We start from the raw sequence: 25,537 nt of genomic DNA, 5'->3' as shown, positions 1-25,537 counted from the left end.
GGTTTATTGGAGTTATCTATCAGAATATAATTTCTGAATGGTAAATGGCCTGTATTTGTATAGCGCTTTACACGTTCAGTCATCCACCCATTCACACACACATTCACACACTGGTGATGGCAGCTACATTGTAGCCACAGCTGCCCTGGGGCGCACTGACAGAGGCGAGGCTGCCGGACACTGGCGCCACCGGGCCCTCTGACCACCACCAGTAGGCAACGGGTGAAGTGTCTTGCCCAAGGACACAACGACTGAGACTGTCTGAGCCGGGGCTCAAACCGGCAACCTTCTGATTACAAGACAAACTGCCAACTCGTGAGCCACAATTGCCCAACAGCTAAAAGGTGAGCAGTTTGCACAGAGGCGTTTGGTCACTGGTCTCCACAGACTGCACAGTAGCTGCAACCTGGACAATGCTAGTCTTCATACAAACACACTGCTGAACATGCCAGCTGTTGCATAACCACTGTCAGGTGTGGGCTACATACTTCAGCACTGTCAGTGTTTCAGTGGGTTTCCAGTGTCGGGCTCAGTTTCCTGGGGAAGGAGTTTTTCGGCATTAGCATAGAGCTGTTTGGGGCTAAACTAGAGATGCTCCATTTGCTCAGCAAACACTTTCTGTGGCATTTTCACACAACCCCGCGGTTGAATAAATTATTTCTGGAATTTGAGTCTAAGTTACACACAGCCTCATTCGTATTACACAGCTCAGTGTTTGGTCACAAAGGGTCACTGTCCAATAGTTAACACTGTACAAACCAGCGTGATGTACACAAAATGTTTGCATGAAGCTTAGTGATGCAGTTGCTGTGCATTATGTTTTAAGTAGAGAATGAAAATTATGAAGTTCAGTATTGCAGTGAAATTAATAAGGGGACAAGAGGCCATAACGGCAACAATTAGGGCATTCATATAGAGCCTGCTGTCAATAAAAATAAATAAATAAAACTAATCAATGTTGCAATAAAGTATAAAAATAACTAAAAAAACTATATGTGTACTGTAGTATAGATTTTCCACGTTTTTAATCCATTTTAAATCTTTAGTGCAGAAAAACTTTTAAAGGATGTTTTTGCCACTGTAATCTTAAAATGTTTTTTTTAATTAAAAAAAACAAAAACACACTCACTCACATATTGTGAGCCTCTGATGGAGTCCTGCATTGATCTGGTCCCAGATTTAACAGCCACACCAGTATGTGTGGTCTGGAAAGGTATGGCGTGCGAGTTGACTGCACAGATGACTGCCTCTTTTTGTGATGTAAAATGTGAGATAAGTAAAAATAGCCTTGAATGTTATTTAAATGTGAGTGAAAGAACCCTCTAACAAGGACGTTTATGTTTTGTCTTCAAGTTCAGATGTTACAGCTTGAGTTCATGCTCCTCTATATCTGTTATCGTCTAGACCATCCTTAGCTGGTCCGACCAGTTGGCCAGGCTCCATTTTTCTCTTTCTACAATCATAGGAAGTAAAGCACAGCTGTGGCTCTCTTTTCTAAGAGAAAAGACTAAGAACTTATAGTGATGTCCATAGAATGTGGTTTTAAGCTGTTTTTTAATGCCACAAGAGGGCAGCACATCTACAGGTTACATGACTTTTCACCAGAAAGGAACATGTCTGTGGATAAAAAATGATTACCTGCTAGGAGTTGGGTAACTTCATTTGCTTAATCATTGATTTTTAGCAGGTCATATAAGGTCACTATTTTCCAAGAGATGGTGGAATATGCTCAGTCTCATGTGTGTTGAAGACTGAGAAAAGCGATGAAGATACTCTGGTTGCAGGATAAATGTAGATAAAGTACGAGTTGAGATAACGGAAGGAGAGGAGAGATCCAGTGGGCATGAAATCAGATCTTGTTGTTGCATAATCATGGCTTGCAGGCCTTCCCAGTGTGCACCAGGCTCGATGCAGTCCAGTATCACATGACTGTACCAAGCAGCTGCAGTTTTAAACCAGTGATACCAGTACACCACCAGCCTGAGGCTGATTGGGATCACTAGTTCTGTTCTTATTTGTGCTGAGGCATGCTCTGTTTTTCCCCTAAAACACACACACAAAGTGGGCGGTTCAAGTCCTCATTGTGTCCTCTCATCTGTAGTTTATTCCCATCAGTGTGTAACCATTTTTTTTAACCTGCAAACGTCTTCTGCAGAGTCCTTGCTTCTCATTGGCTCCTGTCATTCATGTCATAACGTCCTGCCTTTCACATATCAGCAATACCATGACACTGAGAGCCCGGATCTTCTTGACATAGCCTTCCTCCGTCATCTGTCTTCTCTTTTTCCCTTTATCTCTAATTCAAAGCCTTTATTCACATGCCAGCAATACCAGACAGCATACCAGTCGTCAGGACATCAGCGGCGGCCCGCACCTCTTCCTGCAGCTTTCCTCCCCTTCCTGCTGTCTTTCTCTCATGACTGTTTCTCAGCTCATGCGTGCCACAGGAATAATGAGAAAGCGTTTACTTTCGCTTGAGCAGTACATTATTTCTTTTTAACAGCAGGTGGCACCAAAGTCCCACCATCCTGAGAAAATAAAATCACCACTGTCTTTTAATTTACTGTGTCACATCTGCCCCTCGTGAATCTATCTTCACAGGCTTTGTGGTGCTACCCATCCTGGTGGCAGAAGCCCAAAAAGGTGGACAAGCAGTTCTCTTGCTTCTGTTTCAGGCCACGATGTGAAAGACAGACACACACAGAAAGACCGACCGCCTCCTGGCGTCACCCAGCCTGGCTGTGTATATATAGGCTCTTTCATACCACACCGCTTGGCTCGGCCCCAGCTCACATATACCTCTGCTGTGCTGTTTTTGTGTGCGTAAACATTTTTGGAGTGTGCCCACTTGTGTTGGAAAGAAAAACAGCATGTGTTTGGTTCTTGGCAGCAAAACCCTATGTACATTAAATTGCATAATACAAACATGGTAGTGGTTTCGTAAGACTTTTTTGGCACTGAAGTAGGGAGTTGTGTGGTTTCTGTCAGTATCACCTCTGTCAGTGCTGGGAAACTTGGAGACTCTAAAGCTGGCCTCTCTTCTTATACATGCACTCAGGTTCCTGGAGCCTTGATATACTGTGTGTGTCTGTGTGTGTTTGTGCATTGCGGTCCACCAGAGTATTCCTGGAAAGCTTCAGAGCAGGAGCGAGGGTTGAAGGGGGCAGGGCTATTCCACAGCCACACACCAGCCAATGATGACCGCTTTCTGGAAGCTTCCCTGTCATTAAAAACGAGGCAGAGAAATGAACAGAGAAGGTTTATGGGTATTTTATTTTAACCTCTGTGCCCTCAGAAGCTTCATCTTTTAGACAGGAAAAAAAAAAGAGAGGGAGAGAGTAAAGGCATTGCTGTTTGGCTGGCAACTTTTATCCTCATTAGTATGCAAGGAGATGCACTTACAGTTCACCACATTGTTGCACAACAAGAATAAGAGTGTAGGGAGGGATGGGCTGGATGGAGAGAAGTGATGCCAGGTGGAGGAAATGGAGGAATCAGCATAAGAATTGCAAAAGAAGAAAGCTCAAATTAACTTAATGAAGGGGCTGCAAACAGAGCAATAAATCAGGGATAGTTGAGGTGCAGGAAGACTGAATAGGAGGAGCATCAATAAAACCCATGCTAATTGTGCCTCCGTGGTCTGCAGCGTTCACTGCCCCACACCTTTTAAAAGTCACGTTTTCTTGCTGTTGATATTCTCCCTCATACTCCTGCCTCCTGTTGTCTTCCTCCTCCTCTTCTCTACCTCCAGCTGCTGTTGTGCAACTCTGCAGTGACTGATGGAGCAGCTACAGCAGTGCCATTGATCAGCACTTTTGGTGCCAAGCTGCTCTTATTGTAATAAACGACTTGGAGCTATGAAACCAGTCCCGAGTATTTTGCGGCAGCAGAGGAAACACGCACACAAATGCCACACTGCACTTTTGCACTTATATATGATGTAATGCGGAATAAGTTGGATTACTTTTAAACTTAACCGCATGCCTGGATTCATTATTTTGTGCTTCTAATCCCTCAGGACACGTGCGCAAAACGTAATGAGATCTTTTATTTTGCTATTAGAGAAATTATTAACCAAGTAACTCAGGATTCTTTAAACCATATCCTCCTAGATTAGCTGGGCTTTCCCTGTAATTAAGCTGCTGTTGGAGAATTTAGAGCAAATGTAACATTTCTAAAACCCTAATTTGCCGTTACTGCAACACACAATGCTGTCCTGGATTTTGAGCCTTCATTGCATGTCATCTTCCCCTTCTCAAAGCTTACTCAGCCGTATAAGAAAACCACATCTCCTCTTCGCTTTGTGGTCTGGCTGTCTACCAAATTTTAGCTCCATTCTTGCCCTCTTTTCTCCTCTCCAACTCCTCCAAACAGTTTTTTTTTTTTTTTTTTTTAACAAATCCATTAAAAAGCCAAGCTTGACAAAACAACAGCTTTGCTTTATCTTTGGTTGTAGTCGGTGTACACAGATTATCAAGTGGTGTGAAGATTATCTGCCAGGTGAAAGAGCCCCCCCCCCCCCCGGATGGAAACAGACACACATGGGCCTAGCTTGAGGGGATCCAGTCTCACCTTTATGTCCGCTTAAATTATCCTCCAACTCATTTCATTATCATTTCTAAGGAAGGTGCTGGGAAAAAATGTGGCTATTACTCACTAGCAAGTCAGGATTGATCATTGTGCTCATCTGTACCTAATGCACGGTCAAGAGTTCCTTGGTATAGTAGATGGGGATTAATAGGCATACCCACCCACCCCCTTTTTATCATTACAAACCAACCATGTAATCAGCTGTGATTACCGTAGTTTTTCTTTATTAAACCACATCCTGTTAAAATCTTAATCCAGTGTTTATATGCCAGTAACAAAAGAGCCGAATAGTGCTCCTGGAGTTTAATGTAAAGTGACTATATGCGCGTTAGAAAGCCACAGATACACCTGGAAGGACTACTTTGGATTTAAATGGCATTAATGGATCCTCAGCCCTATTCTTAGCGTCAAATCTGTCTCACCCTTCAGGCGCTGACAAGATCCGTGTTGGGGTGGTGGCGTCTGGTTTGCGTTCAGCCTATATGGAGGAATATAAATGCGTATTTTTAGCTCCGCTGATAGGAAACGCGGTTGAAACATGAGATCCTCCGCGGGACCCTGTGTGGAGAGAAGAAAACTGACTCGCTTCGATCATCATTCTCCATAAAGGGACCTTTTTTGTTTTGTTTTTTAATGTTTTATTGTGTTTAGGGGTCACTTTTATATCGGTTTTATGCCGCCGAGTGGAGCCTGAGGAAGGGATGTAGATGTGGTAATATTGAAAGGATTCAAGTTACATTGCTTTCCTCTCTTTTGGAGTAAAGCGCGGTGGTTTGCGTCAGCGAGGCTGTGGACACAAAGCCGAGCAGTCTCAACCAGACTTCGTGTTAATATCACTAGATTTTTTCCAACTTACACCGACCACATGTCACCGGTACGAGGTCTGGCTTTGTTCTAATCGCAACTCCTGCGGCATGAAGACTCGTTAACCCTGCCCCATGCACGGAAACTAAATCGAGTCGGGAACCAAAGGAGTAGGAGGAGGAAGAAAAGAAGGAGGCGACGGGGTGGAGGACTGGGGAGAGGAACGGTAGAAAGAAACAGTTGTGGAGGAGAGAGGGAGAGGTCTGCAACAAAAAAACGAGAAAAAGGCGTTTGTTTGTTCTGCAGCGGTCCGGAGGGAGACGCGGCGCTGTTCGTTTGTTTCGAGCTGCGACAATAAGAAAGAAACACCATCAATTCTGGATTTCTTTATCCGCTTCCTGTCATCCAGGATGAGATTCAAAAGGAACGGGTCCTATACGTTAAATAGGTAAGAGTGCGGAGCAGTGCTGCCAGCGTGTGTCTGTATGGAGCGCGGGGGGAGACGTGTTGTCATATCCTGAGCTCCTAAATCAGTTCACGTTCTCTCGTAGTGCTCCGAGGTCTCTTTATGGCATCTCTGTAATGTTCTAGAGTAACGCTTCATGTTGCTAACGGAGAGTTTGGCTACTTTTCTACTGCAACATCAGCGATATTGCTGTGGCATTAGCTGCAGCTTGAGTCTTTGAAGGCTTGGTCTCTGCTGGCGTGGACATTAGAGGAAACTTTGTATTTATTTATAATGCACTTACACAATTTGAGTGAGTTTGCCATTTTAATGACAGCCTCAGAGTTGATTACCTTAAAAGCATTGGTTGATCAGACGGCTGTTAAATCCTTTAGTGTGTCAGCTCGTTTAACCGTTGGTGCCCTTTCACCAGCGTGGTACCCATGTGTAATTCAAGTTTCTGTAGCTGGATGGGGAGAAAAACCTGTTGGTCTCGCTTTTTTAGGGGTTGGGCTCTTTCTTTTGTTTTCCCTCTTCTCACTTAGGGAAACTGTGTTTTGTCCCTCTCTCCCTTCTTTATCCTCCCCTCGCTTTCCCCTTCCCAGGAATACCCTTTCTTGAGGTTACATCACCTAGCAACTTTGTATGTAGCGGCATGAATGATGTACCTCTGTCCCCCCCCTCCCCAACCGACCTTGCCTTTGCATGGTTGCAACAGCCTTCATTCATATACCAGTGTTTCAAAACCAATCACGAGTCAGGTCTTTCCACTGCTCATCGGTTCACTTTGTCTCTTTCTCTCTCCTCATCGTTATCAGTCCAAGTCACACGTTTGTACAAAAAAGTTTTTTCTGCTTTCCTCCAAATGAGTCATGCACAGCCCGTGCAACCGTTACTCCGGATGTCTTGATTTTATGGTTGGCTTGACTTATTTGGCAAAAACACACGCAGATGGAGACCCACAAGAAGCTGGTCACATTGTTGAAAGTGACAGTTGATTCAATGGCAGTTTCATTTCTCCCCCTTTCCCCTTGGCACTCCTTTTCCCCTTTGGCTTGTTATAAGATGTAGGACTTTCCGCTGTGCTTTACACACACACACACACACACACACACACACACACACACACCCACACCCACACACACCCACACACATCCTGACTCTCAGGTGCTTGGAAACAAAGGGGGCTAACGAGTGCCAACACTCATTTCATCACGCGGTTGAAAATGCGAGTGATATTATCACTGCATACGCGCTCCACCTCTTTCTTTTTTTCACTTAGGAAGTGTGTGTGTGATGTAGTCATGCTCCACATATACTTTCACATCTGTGTGGATGCAGGTGAGAGAGAGAGAGGAATAATTAAGCTATGACAGAGGAGGCCTTAAAGCTGAAGCTCCTGTTAGCACTTCTCCAGGGAGCAGAAGGAAGAAGATGAGGAGGAGGAGAGCTGACGTCATTGCTGCTGCGGTGCTTCTTTGTCACCTTGCATCTCAAAAACTTGTGCGCAGCAGGGTAAGAATAGGTTAGGCGAGAGAGTCTACAATCACTGCTGGCTTTTTTTGTTCGTTTGTTTTTTGTTTTTTTCCCACATTCATCTCACAGTTCAGAGCTTCTTTGAGAACTCAACGGCAGAAAAAGAGCAAAGCCCCCCTTCGCTGCGGTTACATAACTGCCATCTTCTGAAGGTGACTGTCTCCTGGCTCTGCTATCTCAGTCTTTTTCTTGGCAGGCTGCAGTGATTTGTTTTCACTAAACAGCAGAGTGGATTCGGTCTCTTTGACATTGAAGCGTCAGTATTCACTGGCATAGGCTGCCTTCGTTATGCTCAGTTAATCCTGTGTTTGTCTGGTGTGTCCGGCAGTGTCTGAAGCCTTCGATTTAAGCAGCAGACATTGATCTGTTCTCTGCAGTCTCTGCAGTTTTGAGCAGCGAGGAAGTGAATGATGGGGAGCAAAAGAAGCTGAATGTTTTTATTTGTGTCCTTCTCCTTATTTGCCCGCATCATAACTAGAGTACTCTGCAGTGATTGGCTCACTTCCTGGAGGCTTGTCTCTGCGCTATCCCCTCCCTTACCGTACCTATGCATCATTTATATGAATGAACAGGCACTTATGTGCTCAAAACGCTGTATAACCTTGTGCTGCATGTTCATTCCCGTGTTCAGTCCTTTCTCGATATTAATGCAAGAGCTGGCAATCACCTTTCTGCAGTTACGATGACGGTGCAAAACTGCGAGTCTGTCAGCTTCCTGAACTCCTCGACTTTCTGCAGAGGTTGGACAGGATTTGACTCAGACTTCGATTTAGTAAACATTGTGTGTTTGGTCTGCGATGGGTGGAGATGGGATGTTTAGCCCTTGTTTAGGATGTATACAGATGTCAAGATTACTGCCTCCCAGGGATTTTCACCCCCCGCTCCCCTGCCCCCCAATGTCCCTCCTTTTCGCTCTACCCTGCAGTCCACCATGTACTGCCCAGCAGTCAGCAGTTTGTTTATGGGACTCTGTTTGCCAAGCTAATCTTCCCGCCTTTCAAGTGTGAGCCAGCAAGTGGGAGGGAGGGAGAGAGGGAGAGAGAGCGAGCGCAAGAGTGTGAAAGTGAAGCAGGCAGTTGCAGTAGTTGGAAAGGAGCGAGAAAGAGAAACCTGCTCAGAGAAGTGCGTCTAGTTTTGTGAATGGTTGTTTGTTTTGAGGTGTTTTTCTCTGCCCGTCCGGCCAGCTTCGTGCGTGACCTGCGTTGAAGTCGAAGGTCTTTGCAGCAGACATATGATTACACTCAGTGCTACGTTGGAGCTGGGAGCAGTTTTCCTGGTGCACCTGTAGCAGAGTTTCAAACGGGAGCAAAAACGGGGAGGTGAAACGGTATATAGGGTGCTGTGGTTTGGAGCATCGTCACCTTGGCTCTGCTTGATCGACTGCTGGATGGGGGTGCTGGTGTGCTGTGACTGCTTCTTCTATAGGTATATTTTACGTGTCGACTCTTGACCTTTCATTCCCCTTTTGTTGTTGTTGTTTCTTGCTGTTGAGAGTATAATTTCTAGCAGTCTTTAAGTTAAACTTCAACTTCTCCATCTGATCCCTCCTCCCGTTTCCTCTCCTGCCCACTCGCTCTCTGTTATTGTGCTGCAGTTTGGGGGAGACTTTTGAGGACACTGCTGCTGTAACAGGCAGATATTCTGCTGTAGTCAGACACACACTGTATCTTGAATTGTGGGGAGGGCAAGAGGAGGGGGGGAGGCACGGAGTTGCAGACAAGGGGATGTCGATGGCTCATAGCCAGGCTCCTATAGCTGAACAGAGAAGCGGAGTGCTAGACTTTGGAGGTTATGGGTTTTGTTTGGAGGGTAGGTTAGAACTGGTTGAAATAAAATGGAATACAGCCAAAAGGTAGCTCGTCAGTCATGCTTGCCCAGCTTCTCCTCTCATCCTGTTGTGTGCCCCTTTGGCTGTGCAACACTGTTTGTTTGTTTTTTGGACACAGTGTTCCAGCATAAAGGGACAGGGGAACGTTTTTCCTCGTCTTCTGTTTCCCCTGGTGTTTGCAGAACACTGGACTTAACAGACTTTGCTCTTTAAAAGAAAAAAGTAAATGTTCCCAGTTTGTTTTTTTTGTTCCCCCCCCCCCCCCACCCTCCCTCCCGCAGATAGACCTAGCACGGCTATGCAGAGCTTTAGTTTTAAAATCTGACTGGCTTACTGGCATGCACGTAGCTGGTTATTGTGCTTGAAAGAGAGGCTAAGATGATATAGGCTCTTGGGCAGTTGGAGCAGAAAGATTCTGGTTCTTCTCTCTTGTGGTTTTAGGGCTAGCCACTCGAAGCGTGCCCCAACTGCTGTATAAAGTCTAAATATAGCTTTCTAGTCTTAAAGGACCATTTTGATGGTGAGGGTAAAATTGTAGCTTTAACACATCCACCACAGCTGGATTCGATTAGGCCTCAGTGGGATTCAGAACTTTGTTTACACTTCATTGCTACTTTTAGCATGAATAACAGCCTGTCGTTTCTGTGTGTGCGTAATGTAAATCTAAAGCTCTGCATGTGTTAAATGCTGTTGGTGAAATGCACACAGAAGCCTGGTAAAGGCAGGGCTTATGCCAGAACTATTTAACTATTCTCCCCCCATCATGGTGAAGGCAGGGGTGGGACCTGATCCTGATGTCTCTTGGGCTCATTAAGCCAAAATGGGCTCTCAGGTCTATTTTTAGCTCTTCTCTTCCTTTGCGACTTCATCAGCCAATCAGATGTCTTGGCAGTGATGTTATATTTCTTGATTAATGTGTGTTTTAGGAGGCACACCCATCTGAACGGGTCCTCGTTGACCTCGACTCGAGGCAGCCCTGGGTCCGCTGGGCTCCGGTGTTTAAGCTTTCAACGGTAGCATTGTGTGAAGTAGAAAACGCCTGCCAGCACTCCAACAATCACTGTCAACTCCAATGTCGATCATGTCATTTAGAACAAAGCCATCTGAAACGTCTGTCGTCGTATGACGCAAGTAAAATAAAACTGACTTGGCTTTAATTACTTGGCCGTTGTATTATGTTTCTGTCCAGTCAGTAGCTTTGATTTTTATACATAGGCAAAATCGGGGGAGGAAACGTGTATAGGAAAGATAAAAATTGCTTTCAAGTCTAAAATATGCAAGTGGCATCATTCTAATGGCCAGCAGGGGGCAGAATTCAGGGGTATAGAATTCTACATGGACATAAACCGTATTACCTCTGGAAATGTTATCCAAATAACTTAACCGATAAAGCAGGGACTGCAGTCACTTTGCTGTGAGAGTGCTGATACATTTAGCCAATATAATATAATACTTTAATTTGAATGATGAAATATCTGAAAATTAACTGCAAACGTATTATTAGAAGCATATTGTTCGATCACATATATGTAGTGTACTATATCCTAGTGTTTTTGTTTTAATTGAAATTTAACCCTTTTATTACCGATACATTAAAGACAGGAAGCTAACACGGTCACGTCTACATGTTCGTGCCACTGTTTTAATCTTGCGTGCTTCATTTCTTTCTTTCTGTTGGTAGATTGTCTCGTCTAACCAAGGGAGCAGAAAATACTTCTTATTCTTGCTGAGCGTGACTGTCCTGATGAGTTTCGATTAAATAGCTGAATTAAAATGGTTTCAGTCTCGTTGGCGGTTATCTAAGGAACCCCTCACTAAGATCTTTATGTATTGTAACGTGTAGAAACCATTCTCGTGCTCTCACATACTCTTTGCACCCACAAACTCACAAGAATTGATTTTTCCAGGGTCTCTTCCAACGCAACACTCCTGAGGCAACTACTGCTGTTGGAGTTGAATCCAAGGTCAGGGTTTCATTCAGTTTTTGAATGTCAGAGTTGTGGTCGTCAGACCTCTCTACACAATTACAGCATGAAACAAAGAGGAAAATTTCAGTTTTGGCAGCATTTTGTGGTTCAGCGTTTCTCTACCCGTAAGACATGTTGCTGACACGTCGCTGGAAAGCGGCTGCAGTCAGACTGTAAGGCTCCATCACATGACAAAGCTTGTGTATGTTTGCTTGCAGTGGGTCACTTGGTTAGTTTTATAATGTGCGGTGTAGAACAATAGCTGTGTGTCGTACTAGCAGAGCAGACCATACTGGATGCCATGTGTCTCTCATTAGGCTGTCTTTGGCAGACCGGGCTGCTGTCACAGAGCTGAGCTCAACAAGAACACCATTCTCCACCAACAAGCCCCGCGATCCTTCCCCTCAGCCCAGCGGGCTCCCTTATTCTGTGGCTCACGGTCACTCAGATTGATTGGAAATGCTCAAATTTTTCAGGAAAGTTTGTTGAAACGACTAATGCCTAGGCATGCCATATAACCATTATCTATTCAATTCCTGGAAAAAGTGAATGGAATTATTTCCTGTGGCTTTGTGTTGTACAATAGGCAGCATTTATCATTCCAACTTGAGAAAAAGGCTTACACATCAAATCAAACTGTAAGATCAGCCTTTACATTTTAGATAAGGGCTGTAATATGTAGTCGTTTCTTCTTTTTTTAAAAAATCTGTTGTCCTTGTAACCCGACTAGTGTTTGTCATAAACTACTCCACCCAAATAAATGAGCCATAGAGTTGAAAGTCAACCAGCAGGATTTTGCAAATCTTAATTCTCACATATATTAGACACTCCCTGACTGGCTGCAAAAAGGCAAATGCCTGCAGTCAGACCGTGCCCTCGTTAAACCTGGTGAATTTGTAAATCGATCTTTATCTGGCCTCAGAACACTGCTGGTTGTAGGGCTGGGCTATATCATACCATTCATGGTAATACCGGTATAGTTTTGGGCAACGATAGGAAAATGAAATATCGCGATAGAATATGGGTAAAACGCACATGCGCAGTGCCTTTGTTTACATACGCACATGGCGGCGACGCAGAATGAGAAGAGCGAAAGCGGATCGTTGAATGAAACTGACGAACCAGAACTGGTTTGTAAAAATGCTGCAACTTCAGTGGTGTGGGACTGGTTTAGCTTTCGTCCGTCAGATAAACAACAAAGCACTATTTATGGTAGAGCATGCTAGCGGGCCGTCGTTATTACCGTGTTTTTTGGAAAATGCGGCGCACTTAAAATCCATCCTTTGATTTTTCTGAAAATCGACAGTGCCTCTTATAATCCCGTGTGCCTTATGTATGAATTCTGGTTGTGTTTACTGACCTCGAAATGATTTTATGTACACGGCGCTCGAAAATCTGTCAAATGTTTCAGTGCGACTTTGCTAAGCTACGAAGCCGCACCGCTTGATGGATTGTCGGAGCGTTACGGCTATCGTAGGCAGCCTCGCGGAGTGATACGTACTGTGCTTCAACATAATATTACAGTATTGTGTGTGTATAACCTCTTTAAGTTTTGTGGATATTATACATGGTTATGCTGAGGATATGTCGGCCAGTTTCCACTGGAAACGCCTTTTGGTTAAACTGTCAGCGAGGAATTTGCTTGTTTAAGTGAAAATACATTGATGGGTTTTTTGCACTAATAAAGTTGAGGAGTTGTAAAGTATTTTGTCTAGTGTCAATTATATCGTCAGTTATATCGTTATCGCAAATTTTCAAATGTATATCGTGATAAATATTTTTGGTCACATCGTCCTGCTCTACTTGGTTGGTTTTGTAATGTGTGATGAAAATGAAGGCGTGTTGAATAACTGTCAGATTGTTTATTGAACTCAGCTGAAGGAGGAGGAGGAAAAACAGCTTCATCAAAAGCATGGCTTTACCAGTTTGATCTTCTCTCCAAACTGGTTCTTCAGTGATGAAACCATGACTCAGTGCCAGACAGTCCCTTTGTCTGTGTCACTGAAGTTGTTGCGATCTCCTGGGAATAATCAGTGCATTAGAAACACAGTAAGGGATTGTGGTACAATATCATCCATGTCTAAGGTGCCCAGAAGAGAGGAAATAATCCAAACAGGTCAAAAATCCCCCCCAAAAAATTCCAGTGCCTCCTGTAGCTTCTAGTCCTGATGAGTCAAATAAAAAATATGAATACTGTTAATGGGAACAAGTAAAAATCAATTTAAATGACAAACAGCCACTGCACAACTGGAAAAAGCATATTGTTTTTTTTCTGTTTGTTTCTCACTAGTTTGAGGCTTTCCTCTGCACATGCCCAGTAGGAGACGTCTTATCACCCAGCATCTTAATGTGGAAAGAGATATTTGAAGAAATGAGGCATAAAGGGGTATCTAAACAAGGACATCTGCTTTTTAATGAGTTCTTCTGGGCTTAATTTCCTGACAGTGTAACCTGACGTCCTCCATATAAACATAACTACACATCGTATTGACGCAGAATCCATTTTTTGCGGTTGGCCCGTTCAGCACCGTTGATGAGAGAATAACTGTCATCATTTCAGTATAAGCATGCATAAATGTCAGTAAATTCTTGGAAAGAAAATGCAAAATGTGCTAAGAAGTAAAAAAAAAAAATTTAAGGGACAAACATATTTGTTCCTGGAACAAATAAACTGAACACAACAAGATTGGGGTGATGTCAGCCAGTTACCTAGGTTACGCTGTACATTCACCACAAAAGTCTAAATCTGCCGTTAGTCAGTTCACATGTTAAGCAAGCTCTGTCCATCTTGCCTTAACTGACTGTCCTCTACGTTCACCTGCCCTCTAGTCACTGCAGAGGGCAGAGCCTCACACAAGAGGCTGGTTGCATAACACAGTCTGTGTGTGTGTTTCAGAAGCAGCCCTGTTCTGCTGGCTCAGGAGGAGTACAAAGAGATGGCCTTGCACTAACCTCACCTCCGCATTTAGATTCTCTCAGTCAGCAGCACACATGCTTAAATCAAAAACCATTCGACCACTTCGCAGGTTTTTTGTTTCTGAAGTATCCTTTTCCAGTTTGTGGCAGCGAAACAATAACAAGGTGAAGACGGTACTCTCCACGTTACCTATCAGTGCAGTTTAGACAAATGTTACCCAAGAGTGTTTGTGTGTGTGGCAGCAGGTGCCCTGTAGGCATCGGAAAACGTGTTACAGCTGCATGGTGGCTCAATTGGCAAGTGGATAATGGCTTCATTGTGTTGGCTCAGTTTCTCGGTTGGTCAGGTGGCAGGAAAGGGGCGAGACAAATTTCACTACCAAAACAACGTGTCTGGAGGCTTTGTACAGGCTGTAAAGGTGGCGGGTTGTTGCAGAAGCAGCCCACGTCTTGTGTGTTTAGCCTCTGGCAACAACAGACCCATTTGAGTGGAGAGGGGAAGTGCCTGGGCGTCTCATTTCCTGTTTGTCAAGCTTGTCCCATGCAGTTGTGAAAAGGGAGGGGTGGTCTGGTTCTGTCTAATTGAACACTGAATTTGGTGGTCAGTAGGTAAGACATCCTTGTTTGTACTATTAAAAATAAAAAATAAAATGCAGTCACATGCATGGCTGCGTAATTGGCTCTATGCTGCAGTGCCTCTGGAGGCTGAGTCTCCTCATTTGTTTCAATTAACTGCTATCTGACATGTCGCTGTTACCAAAGAGAGAAGACGAGGAAAAATAAGCTTTATTAAGATTTTAATTTCACACCTTAAAATCAAAGCATCGTAGGACGACTCCTACGCTCAGACGTAGGAGTCGTCCACAGAGATTGATTATTGGACAATCAGAGGGTGGAAACTGTGGCTCCCGAGAAAGCAGTGGTGCTGCAGAGTGCTGACTCCAGTTTGTTCTGAGGCAGCATTCATTTAAAGGTTGTGTGCCAAACAAGCACTCACCTCAGATGCCCTTTTTGTAGCCATAAAGCTCTTCTGCTTGTGATGAGCACAATGCCACCAAGACGCACACACAGTCTTTTGTGAAGTCTTTTGTGTTGCGGACAGATGTGCTTACTTCACTGGCAACCAGCCCATCCCCCACGGTGAGAGATGATGTCACTGCATAAGCTCATCTTCCCAGGTGGTAGATGGATCCTCCCCTGTTTACAGCCAATCAGAGGCTTGTTTACACCTGAATCCCCTGGCACGGAGACGAACAGGCACACTTTCTTCACCGAAAAGGTGAAATTAGTCTCAAATGCGTCTCACCACAGCTCATCCTTTCACTTGTATTCTGCGGAGGAAAACCCAAATATTACTGCTCATCAGTGAAACGGCTCCATTAGCATCTATTGATTTGACCTGTCCTGTGTCTTCTTTCCTTCAATCTCTTTTCTTTCCTTGTTCTTATACTGGCAGCAGCTGCCTATGCCCACATCCTTCTCTTTTTCATTGACGTGCCACGAGGATGCTGAATGGAAAAAGGGGAGATCAATCTTTATGTACACTTGCTTTCAGTGCGTCAGTGTTTGTGTAGCTCAGTAAGATTGTGTACATGTATTACTCTGCAAACACAGGACATGTCACGGAGGTTTTTTGCTATATTTGAAGTCGTCTGTGAATTGCCCTCAAATAGCAAAACATGAGTAGCTTTGTATTTCTGTAACATTTGCTGCCTTTCTTTCCCCTCCTAAATCCTCCTGTCCTCTCCTTTACCAAGGCTGCCTCCTCGCTACCATCACACTAACATGTGCGCACTGTCTTTTTCCTCTTGATTAGCCACCAGGGATGGGCATTTACAGACATGGCTGCGTGATCTTCTGTCACTGCGAATCATCGTAACAAAGGTCTTTGGGTTGGACGCGGTTACATTCTAAACAAAGTGCAGCTCGGTCCGAGTCTTTCCGAGCTTCTGCAGTTTAGTCTCAGAGCTGTTGTTGTTATGATTGGGTGTCCGTAAAAGGCGTTGCTGGTGGTTAAAACCTCCCTGCCTTCTTTCCAAGTATCTTCCTTGGAGAGATCAGACTTCCTCTCTGGGCAGCAGAGCTGTTGCACAAACACAGTCACATGTTACAACGCTGTCTGTACACCTCTAAGCCGATTAGATGTTAAAATGCGCACATCAAAGGTTTAAAATTGCTCATATTTTCCAGCCGCCTCGTTTTTGCTTTGTAAATTTGTTGGCTTCTTTGAGTCACATGCTTCTTTTCACCTTTTTGTGAGCTCCTGGGTGTGACTGCTTCCTGCAGCTTCATCACTCCCACAATTAATCGGGCTTACACAATGGACCAGAGTTTCCTCTGCTATCAGATGGTGAAGAGATCTCGTCTAGTCATCAAGGAGGTGGATGTTGTCTCGTTTTCTTCTTTCTTTCTTTTTGTGCTTGTCCTCTCAGAGCTTTTTGGTTAGATTAATAAACTTCCTCTCTGCTTAAGAGTCTGTTTATCCTTTGTTTTTGATGTTGTACCCATATCCCTGAGTTATTAGGGATATGAATTATTACCCTTGGCCTCCTCATTTGACCCAGCAACTGTTTTGATAATCAGAGCAGCAGATGTGAGTTGGCTGATTTAAAGCCAGCCAGGCTCTCGGGGGCTTGTTGTGACTACGACATGTCAACTATTGTACAACACGCACTCTAGCTAATGGATGTGTAACAGTCTGTGGAGACAAGTGTTGGAAGAGCATTTCTCAAAGTGCTCATGTTACTTACTGAGCTGAATGTTGAAAACAAAGAAAGAGGAGCGATCCTTTCAAATGGACGCCTCAGACACTCGGCAGTCGCACTACCTGCAAACCTGCCTTACAGATGGGTTAAATGGTTCATTTCAGACAGTGGATCACAAACTGAGAGGCAGCCCAAAAAAACAACTTACAAGAACTTTTTGAGTTTATGTAACATTCATGGGTTCACTTGAAGTAGTATTTTACCCCTGAAAACCCCACTATTGTCTATAGAAACTTTACATTATAATAACAAATGTTTAAATGCATATATACATATAAATTGTCAAGAAAATGGACCAGTGTGAGAGCCCAGTGGGCAGGGGGCAAAGCACAGATAAGTATGACTTGTTCACTATTTATTGGTGGCTACAGTTTACCAAGTTTAGAGCAGGCCTGCTATCTCCACGGCCCCCGGGTTAAAGAGCAGAAGGACATTGGCCAGGCTGGAGAAAAAAGCAAATGAAACGGCAACATACCAGACAGTCTGACGGAGGAAATTGAGATCTTTCCTCTGGGAAATAGGAAGGGTTTGGGGGGGAAACCCTTCATCTCTCGTCTCTGTTTGTGTCTGTGTTTCTCTCACAGGTTGGGGAGGATGCAGTGATATACAGTATACCTAGAAAGAGATGTCTGTCTGTGTACGTGTGCATTAACAGGCAGACTAATGCGATATGGCATTGGATTTTTAACAGCAATACAGATCTCATCAGCTGGTTTTTAAGGCATTGTTGTTAGTGTCGTTTGAAATTTCTCTTAGGTATGGCACTGTGCCATACCTGTCTTTTATGTAGTTCAGGTTTCGAGCGTTTGTCACATTTACCTTTCCCACGTTTCATCACTTCAAAAATTGATGATATAAAATATGTCAACCCAGACACTGAAGCAAACGGGCTGCTCTGCATCAGTAAGTCACTCATTCCTCGTCGTCATCTAGTTTTCACTCCGAAACCCAATTACTTGAGCTTAAATGTCCATTTTAAGGGAACATTCTGTGCTTTCAGTCAGTATGTGGTGGTGCGAGTCTGTTCCTGGAAGCGCTATAGGATACTTGCGTCCACATTCCCCTCAATAGGAAATGTGTGTCTAAATACCCTTACTTAGGAGTTAATGAGCTGGATCAGAGCAGACATGCACAGCCCTGCAGCAAAAAGCAGAAGGCTACCCAAACTGTGCAGAAACCCCACACTCTGCTCTTTACCCCGTGCATCATTTTTACTTTTAAGAGTCACCAACAGTTTCTTCACTGCTTTGCAATATTTCTTTTCATTTTGTTTTGCCAAAGCCTGTTTCTACTTTGTTTCTTTTTTTTAAGGTCCATTCTAGCAGTTTCATCTCATTTTGTTGTTTTTTTGTTGTTGTTTTTTTTCTCTTGGAACCCTGAAAAGAGAGCTCTGTTCACCCCAAAGCCCCGTGGTCTACCCAATCATACTCCACCCTTCACACATACATCCTGTGCAAACATGGGCGTCACCTCCATCTTATTTCCCGCAACCTCCTCTTTCCATGATGCTCTTTCTTCTCCATCCTTCCCCCTTCCACCTTATTCTCTGCTGGCCTCCCTAACACACACACACACACACACACACACACACACACACACACACACACACACACACACACACACACACACACACAGACTACTACTTGTGCTCCGACGCAAACAGCAGCTCAAGTCTGACCACAGCTCTTCTTTATGTTACAAGTTCCCCTTTTCTTGCCTCATCCTGCCCAGCTTTACTGAAAAGTTGTTAAAATATTATTCCCCGTGTCCTTTTCACACTATATTTTCTTTTATGTTCATCTTACTCAACCGACACCAGCAGTAGTGGAAACTAACTCATTAAATTTTATAGTCTTCAAAGGATGCTGGCATCTGTAACGTCAGCACAGCTATGGTTCGGTTTCAGGTGGCAAAAAAAAGCACACAGAAACTTAACACACACATCTAAGCATCCACACCCAGGGATGGAAAAGTGGAGTGGAAAACTGTGTCTAGCTGTGAGGTTGTGTAAGTTTCAAACAATGTCTGCCTTGAGAGGTCTTTTTCCAGTGGTGGGAAGATGCCTCTCAGCTTCTTCTTCTTCTTAGATGAAAAAAGGAAAAAATGTATTTCTTTGCGTTGTCTGTTTCCTGGTTTGATGCAGCTGTTCATTGCCAGTAGATGGCAATGTTGATCTCACACCCAAGTCATACCTGTGTGGTCCTCTTCTCTCAGCCTGTGCACTGCTTGTTTGTTGTTTGTTTGTTTTGTTTTATTTACACTGTAACCTGCTGCTAATGTTTTGCTTTGGTTCAAAAATGTTCTGAATTTTATCTGCAGTTGGGGAATCATTAAGATAAGTCTGTGTGCATCCAGGAATTTGCACAATCGCAGGAAAAGAGATTTTTCCTGGTCTTTTTTCAAGTCTATACGGGGTTCTGGGAACATGTGAAGGAAAGCTTTTGTGTCTCCAGCAGTGCAAACTTGTTACATTTGCACATACCTACATTTTTACAATGTTTAAGTTTATATCTAAGTGTTCCAAAACTTAGCCACATTCTCTTGGTTCTTCTTGATGAAGGAGAATCTCTTATAAGCACCATTTTATAGATTATTGCAGGTCATCTGTCTCTCCTTCCTCTAGACTGTTAAATTTAAATAAAAATTGAACATGCCATGTCATTTTAAGCCTTGGAGGTTGTGTTTTTGTGTCTGTGTTTTGGGGGGCTCTTTGTGCGCTGTTACACTTGACAGACAGGCGTTTGGCTGGTCCAAATGGTGAAGTGCAGGATAGATAGAGACTCTCCCCTCCTAAGGAATGCAGGGAGGAGGAGTGCAGCGGGCAGCCAGGGCATGCTGTGACAACCTCCCACATGATCTAAACTCTTTCACTCTTTGCTTCTTCTTCTTGCTTTTAACTGTTATTAACACTTTTTCTCTTCTGTTTTTCCCCTTGCGTCATTCTCTGCAGCTCAAACCTCTCACTTTATCACTCTCACTAATCTTAACTCCTTGCTCATTCCCATTTCCTAGTCTCCCCCCCCCCACCCCCCCACCCCCCCATTTCATCCATTTCTCTCTGTTTCATTCTCAGTCATTTCTCACTGACATAATCCACGTAGCATCCATGTCGGTGATTTATAAGGATTTGGATACGAATCTGGAATTTCTCATCTCATGTCTGCTTCTTGCTGAAGTCCTGTCTTCCTTTAGCTTTAAACAAGAAAAAACCCGTCCTCCTGTCTATTACACTCTCTCTGCTTTCATATTGAAATCAACTCTGTGCCAAAGGTTTGCAGCAAAATGTCTGAACTCCAGACTAAGCTGACTTGTAACTCGCTTACAGATGCAGCAGCAATTGATCAGACAGGTCAAGTTCTTTGATGCCATTGCTGTTTTTAAATAGAGCATGAAGTTGGAACTCTATTATGTTTGTGCATGAAGTGCTCACATATACCTCCCAAACAAGAATGTCCAACTGAACTGTGAGCCAGAATCGAATGCTCTTGATCTCCTTCAGTTCAGTCTTAAAGTAACTCTTCTCTTTGTTTAACAAAGCTGTGTTTGCAGAAAGCAATGACATGTCTTTGCTTGTAGCCCTTCCCCTACAGGAATGTAGAGCAAAGAAGAGATGAAGCAAAGGACACGAGAGCATATGTGCAAAGATTCACAGGCATAAAGGTCGAAGGGAGAAAGTGGTGAGCAAAGACTAGTTAGTCTCTGTAAGGGGCTTGCTGAATTATTGTAAATGTTTAATGCCATGTGCTTCATATGAGTAGCAAGTTGAGATGGTGTTAAAAGCACAGCTGCTTGTTGCACTCTTTATAAGCCCAAAATGGTCTGTAGCAAGTAGGTGTAAGCACTTTCTAGCTGATCGTAGTCATTGAAGCTGCCTTTTTTGGCTGGTGTTTGCACAGACATACAGACCATACGTGCCCATTTAGCTCCACAGTTTTTCAGAAGAAAAGGGAGAAAATTACCAATGTTGGTTTTTTTCCTTATTTTTGATTAATAGGGAGGCATGGTAGCAGATGCTATATTTTTATTAAACAGATTTTCTTCTGCAGTTATGTACTGCAGGCCAGGTCGCTGGGTTCATGGTCCAAAGTTATCTCCCTGGCCCTGCTGACCTTTATCCGTGCCTATAGAAACCCCCCAGGCTCTAAAGACCTTCGGTCTGTGCTGTTGTTACTGCCTAAGACCTTACCTAAACACAGTGCACACTCCCACATGCCCAGAATGCAACACCAACGGGTCATATCGAGCAACTTGGAACTACTGTTTCCGATTCATTTATTTTGGGTTTTAACACGGTTGGGTCCCTGAGCTGTTTGTCATTTTGACCCCAGCGATGATTGGCTGGAGATTCACTGTGGCCTGACCAGGACTGGTCTGTTGCCAGGCCCCAAGGCGCATCTGCTATGGTCGTGACTCATGTAGCTCTGGCCTGGAATCAGTGTTTTCTTTGTTTTAAATACGTGGAATTTGTCCACTGACTTTCAGACTCAACCTGTTGAGCCAGCTCCAGAGATCGCTGTTCACAAACATGTTTTATCCAGAATCTTGTATTCCACTTTAAAACCTTTTAGTGATAACGAAAACTTTCAGCAGATTTTAACACATAAATATGAATTTTATCTATGCCTTATGCATTGTTGCTCATAACGTCATTGCTGTGGTGAATGAATATCTTACATTTCTTACAGTGCTTATTTTTCTTATCTGTTGGTCTGATCAGTTCTGACTATAATTATCATGCTTAATGTTGTTGTTTGGGTTTTTTTTTTACCGACATCACATTAGGGCTTCATTAGGCATCTGTCAGTATCAGTGATGTCGGTGTTTCCATAAATTGCCTCTGTTTATTCTTTTATTTTTTTCCACAAGCGTCCTGTTTTGTAATTAAATCCAATCCTTTGGTATCTCTTAATCAGGGTGGTCGTTTTTGATTAGTTTAACATCCTTCAAGCAGCTTCCAGGTACTGATAAAGTCAGTCTTTCTGTGGTTTTGCTTGTTAAACTAATCTGCAAATTGTTGTTGCTGTGGATTTTACATCCGTAACCTTTTTATAGTGGAAAAAAGTTGCTACACTTTCTCAAGAACTATGCCTTACCCACAAACAAATGGATGTGTGTTCAGAGAATAGAAATTTGATCCTGTATCTGCATTACTGGCAGGTCATTACAGAACTTGGCCTTTTCTATCCAACCTTTCCTGTGAAAGCTTTGCTGTGTTATTAGTAATTTACAGCAATATCTGTTTTGTTGAAAGCAGGTAGCCTTGTCTGCGTATTTGAAGGGGAGGACGCTAGCAGGGAGGGAAGAGTAAACCTCTGTGTGAGAGACAAAGGAATGTGGCAGTTGGTTTCCATTCACGTCAGACGTTGCATAAGAGAGGTCCGACTTGTGCATCATCAGAATCCAAATGGTCACACAGCGCTGCAGACTGCAGTCGTGATCACATATCGCCCGTTTAGTAAAAGAAGGGTCTATTTTAGGTTAACAAGCTCTGCCTCCTCTAACTTTTATCCCCGATTCGCTAAACGTTTTGTTCCCACAAGCGATTGTCGAGGCCAAGCGCTCAAATGATGTTTTCTATTTTCAGTGACCACTTGGGTCCAATAGTTAGAAGCAAATTAGTGGAAAGTTCCTCAAGCATGGGATTTCCATTATAGCGACACACTGTTTTCTCATGATTACATGTAACACTTTAAACAGCAATATCACACTGTGATAGACCACATAAAAATGTGATTTTAGTGTTTATGATGTCCTGTAATACCTTATTATAAAATTTCTTTTATTTTATTTTTCATCATTAAAATGACAGCAAAAAGGGAATGAAGAGAATGAAACTATTAGCAGTTTGAAGAAGTTCCCGAAATGACAGTAAACACAAGCAGAAAATGACCAAGAATTTGATGAAAATTTGCTGTACATTTTGCAATATTTAGAACTTTTTTTTTTTTTTTTTTAATCTTCCTGAGACCTGTAGACTTTTGATAATGAGCTAGATACAACATACCGACCACAGCCCCAACACAAACTACCCCCACGTCTGATTATATATCCCTTTCTTACCTCTTGCTTACACAGTGACTGGTTAAGCTGCTCACTTATTTGTTCCTGCTTACTCACCCTAAGACAGACACCCATGCCCCCCACCCTTTTATTTTTTTAAACGCTTTCTGTAGTCTTTATGGTGAGGCATGCTGATACTATTATTAGCATCTTAAGAACAGAGTCTGTGCCCTGTTCTGGTCTCTGTCTCGCTGTCTCTCTCCCCTCTTCCCCAGACTCCTCACAGCTGGTATCGGGGCCAGAGCCAGACTCCGTGTGCACCCGTAATGTGGTATGCAGGATGTGGGTGCAGAAAGGAGCCTATCCTACTCGCTGTCTCTTAAAATTTCTTTCTATTTTTTTTTTTTTTTGATCATATAAGGGTTACCCATAAACAAGTACTACATATTCCTTACACACTCTGACAGTCTCATTCATCTTGCTCTTACAACTGCATTCCCCAACTCAAGGCATGCACATAGCGCTACAGAATCCCATAGATTTGTGTCCATGCATGAATCTATACTATAGCCGGGCGCATGAAGTTTTGTCTGAGGAGACTGAGCAAAAACAGACAGTAAAGGAGTGAGGCGGTGAAATGCGCAGAGAGAGAATAAGAGGGCTCATCTGTTGTAAGGCAGTAATTAGAGGGAAGAACAGCGAGGGAATGATAGCTTAGTAACACTAGTTGTAATCTTCTCATGAATGGAACACCTTCCACTTGTCTGTGTTCATTTACACTAGCACATTTTATACTTAAGTGTTGCCGCTTCAGCTCTCTACTGATAATTTAATTAGAATTTATATCATACATGTGCTTTAAGAAAAAATATCAAATAAGAAATGCAAAGTAACCTCCAGATGTTTTTTACAGATCTCCTTTTGGCTTTTAAGCAGGCTTTGTTTGATTGGCTCACTGGTTCTTCAGCTTTTACAGCATGTCTGAACTCGCCTGACTGCTGCCAGCCTATCATAAATTGACTCAGTTGAAGTTCAGAATGAACAGGAGGAATGTTGCACAGCATGCAAGACAATTAAAGTGAACGAAGGTTTTAATGGTTATTTTAACACAGAAATAAATGTTTTTTACCTACACTTGCAACGCTTTTCATCCACAATTTTCAATGTCGGGAGATGAGTTTGAGCATTATTTAAAATGCATATATTGGTTTTAGTTATATTTGCACCAACTTATTTTGTGAAAGTTAACAACTTTAAGCATACATATGCAGTATCACTGTTGTAAACCCAGAAACGGTCATGCTTGTGTAAATCAGCAGGTATATAAAGTCTAGCGACACCTTTTTATTGTTTGTCGTTTACCTGCGGACCACCTGTTGCTACATTGTAACTGCAATTCTGGGGAAAGGCTGAACCACGTCCACATGGGCAGACACTGACGTCACCACACCCCACCCCTTTTGCACGTTTCTTCCCCTCTGCGATTGGACGAGAGCAATAGAGGAGGAGCGCCTTTCTGTAAAGTGTGCTCACAACGTTTTTTTTTCTCTACCCTACAGTGAGTCACACCTTCTCATAAGTCCCAACGTAGTGTTTTTACAGGCAGACTACAGCTTAACAGTATTAAGGAGAGACTCTGACATCTCTCTTCATGTTTTAAGCTATGGTCAGAGACTCTTACTTCTTTTCTGTAGATAAGAAGGTCATGCACCCTCAGAAAAACTCTAAAACCGGACTAAGTTGCAAAATGGTGCTCCAGGCAGTTGGAAAAGTACTAAGGTAAAACTTTTTTTAACTTAAAAGTGTTGTATCTGCTATTCACTTGAGTGTTTCCCCTGCGTTGTTGCTTTTAATGAAGCCGAAGCAGTGGGTTGTTTTAGTGTCGTAATGCTGCTTTTATCGAAGACGCAAAAACCCGCGTCGACTTTGCCTGTTGTTTGTTTTTGTCGTCATATTTCACCACCTTCTGATTACAGCAGCGCTAACAGTTGAATATGGTTTGTTTTTGTATCTAAAGCTAGAAAGTCTCTAATCTGTGGTTAAATCAAGATAAACTTGCTGCCTCTTGCCTGCAGTAATTACACAAGTATTGGGCTCCTGTGATTCTGGGGTCAGTGCAAATTATCAGGATCACCTGAAAACTAATAATTGCTTTCGCTGCAGCTCTTAGCAAGACTCAACAAGAGCAGGAGAAATGTGACACTATCTTCTCATCCAGTCTAATCAATTATTAAAGACGCCTGTAGTATTTTAACATACTTAATTGTGTTAGTCACAGAAAAAAATTACCCCCTTTTTCCCTTAAAGTAAAAATGAATAAAAGGTCAAATATTTGCCAAGGTTATGTGTAATTAGCCTCTTAATTTATAAAAAAGAATTTTACTGCTATCTACAGGTCATAATATGAAGGCGCAGACTTAATACCTGAGGAATGCCTGACCCCAATATATGGGTTAACAGTTTGTTTGTGTGTCATACAACGTGATAGAGCTACCCCAGTTATAGAGAATAAATGTGTCTACTCTGTTTGTGTCAGAGGCCCACAGTCATTATGACTGTGTTCCTCCAGGGGACAGACAGTCATGTTAATGCTGTGATGAAGGTTCCTGTTACTTTTCAAGTCTTCGGCCAGGTGTGCTTCTCTTCAAGCAGCAGCCCAAAGGGCACATGCCTCACATCCTGTGGT

General features: G+C 43.1%; 1 protein-coding gene across 3 annotated transcripts in view; it reads left to right on the top strand.

Annotated features, from left to right (window-relative positions):
- mob2a (MOB kinase activator 2a) overlaps window positions 1-25,537 on the top strand; it is a 55,899-nt gene that overhangs the window by 17,454 nt on the left and 12,908 nt on the right. Inside the window, exon 1 of one of the 3 annotated variants that reach the window (XM_085461341.1) lies at window positions 8,439-8,800. The exons of 1 other annotated variant lie outside the window; for it this stretch is intronic. In XM_085461341.1, coding sequence (XP_085317467.1) covers window positions 8,763-8,800 — 38 coding nt within the window. In that variant the 5' untranslated portion in view covers window positions 8,439-8,762. Of the gene's footprint in view, window positions 1-8,438; window positions 8,801-24,385; window positions 24,631-25,537 lie in introns of those variants that run through there. One more of the 3 variants, XM_085461339.1, reaches the window with a different exon arrangement.

This window comes from Copadichromis virginalis, linkage group LG7, assembly GCF_057382275.1.
Source record: "Copadichromis virginalis isolate Kocher_CV1m ecotype Utaka linkage group LG7, C_Virginalis_male_GT1.1, whole genome shotgun sequence".
In the NCBI taxonomy this organism is placed as follows: domain Eukaryota; kingdom Metazoa; phylum Chordata; class Actinopteri; order Cichliformes; family Cichlidae; genus Copadichromis; species Copadichromis virginalis.
The sequence above is the reverse complement of the archived record's forward strand: the minus strand, read 5'-3'. Positions and strand labels throughout refer to the sequence as shown.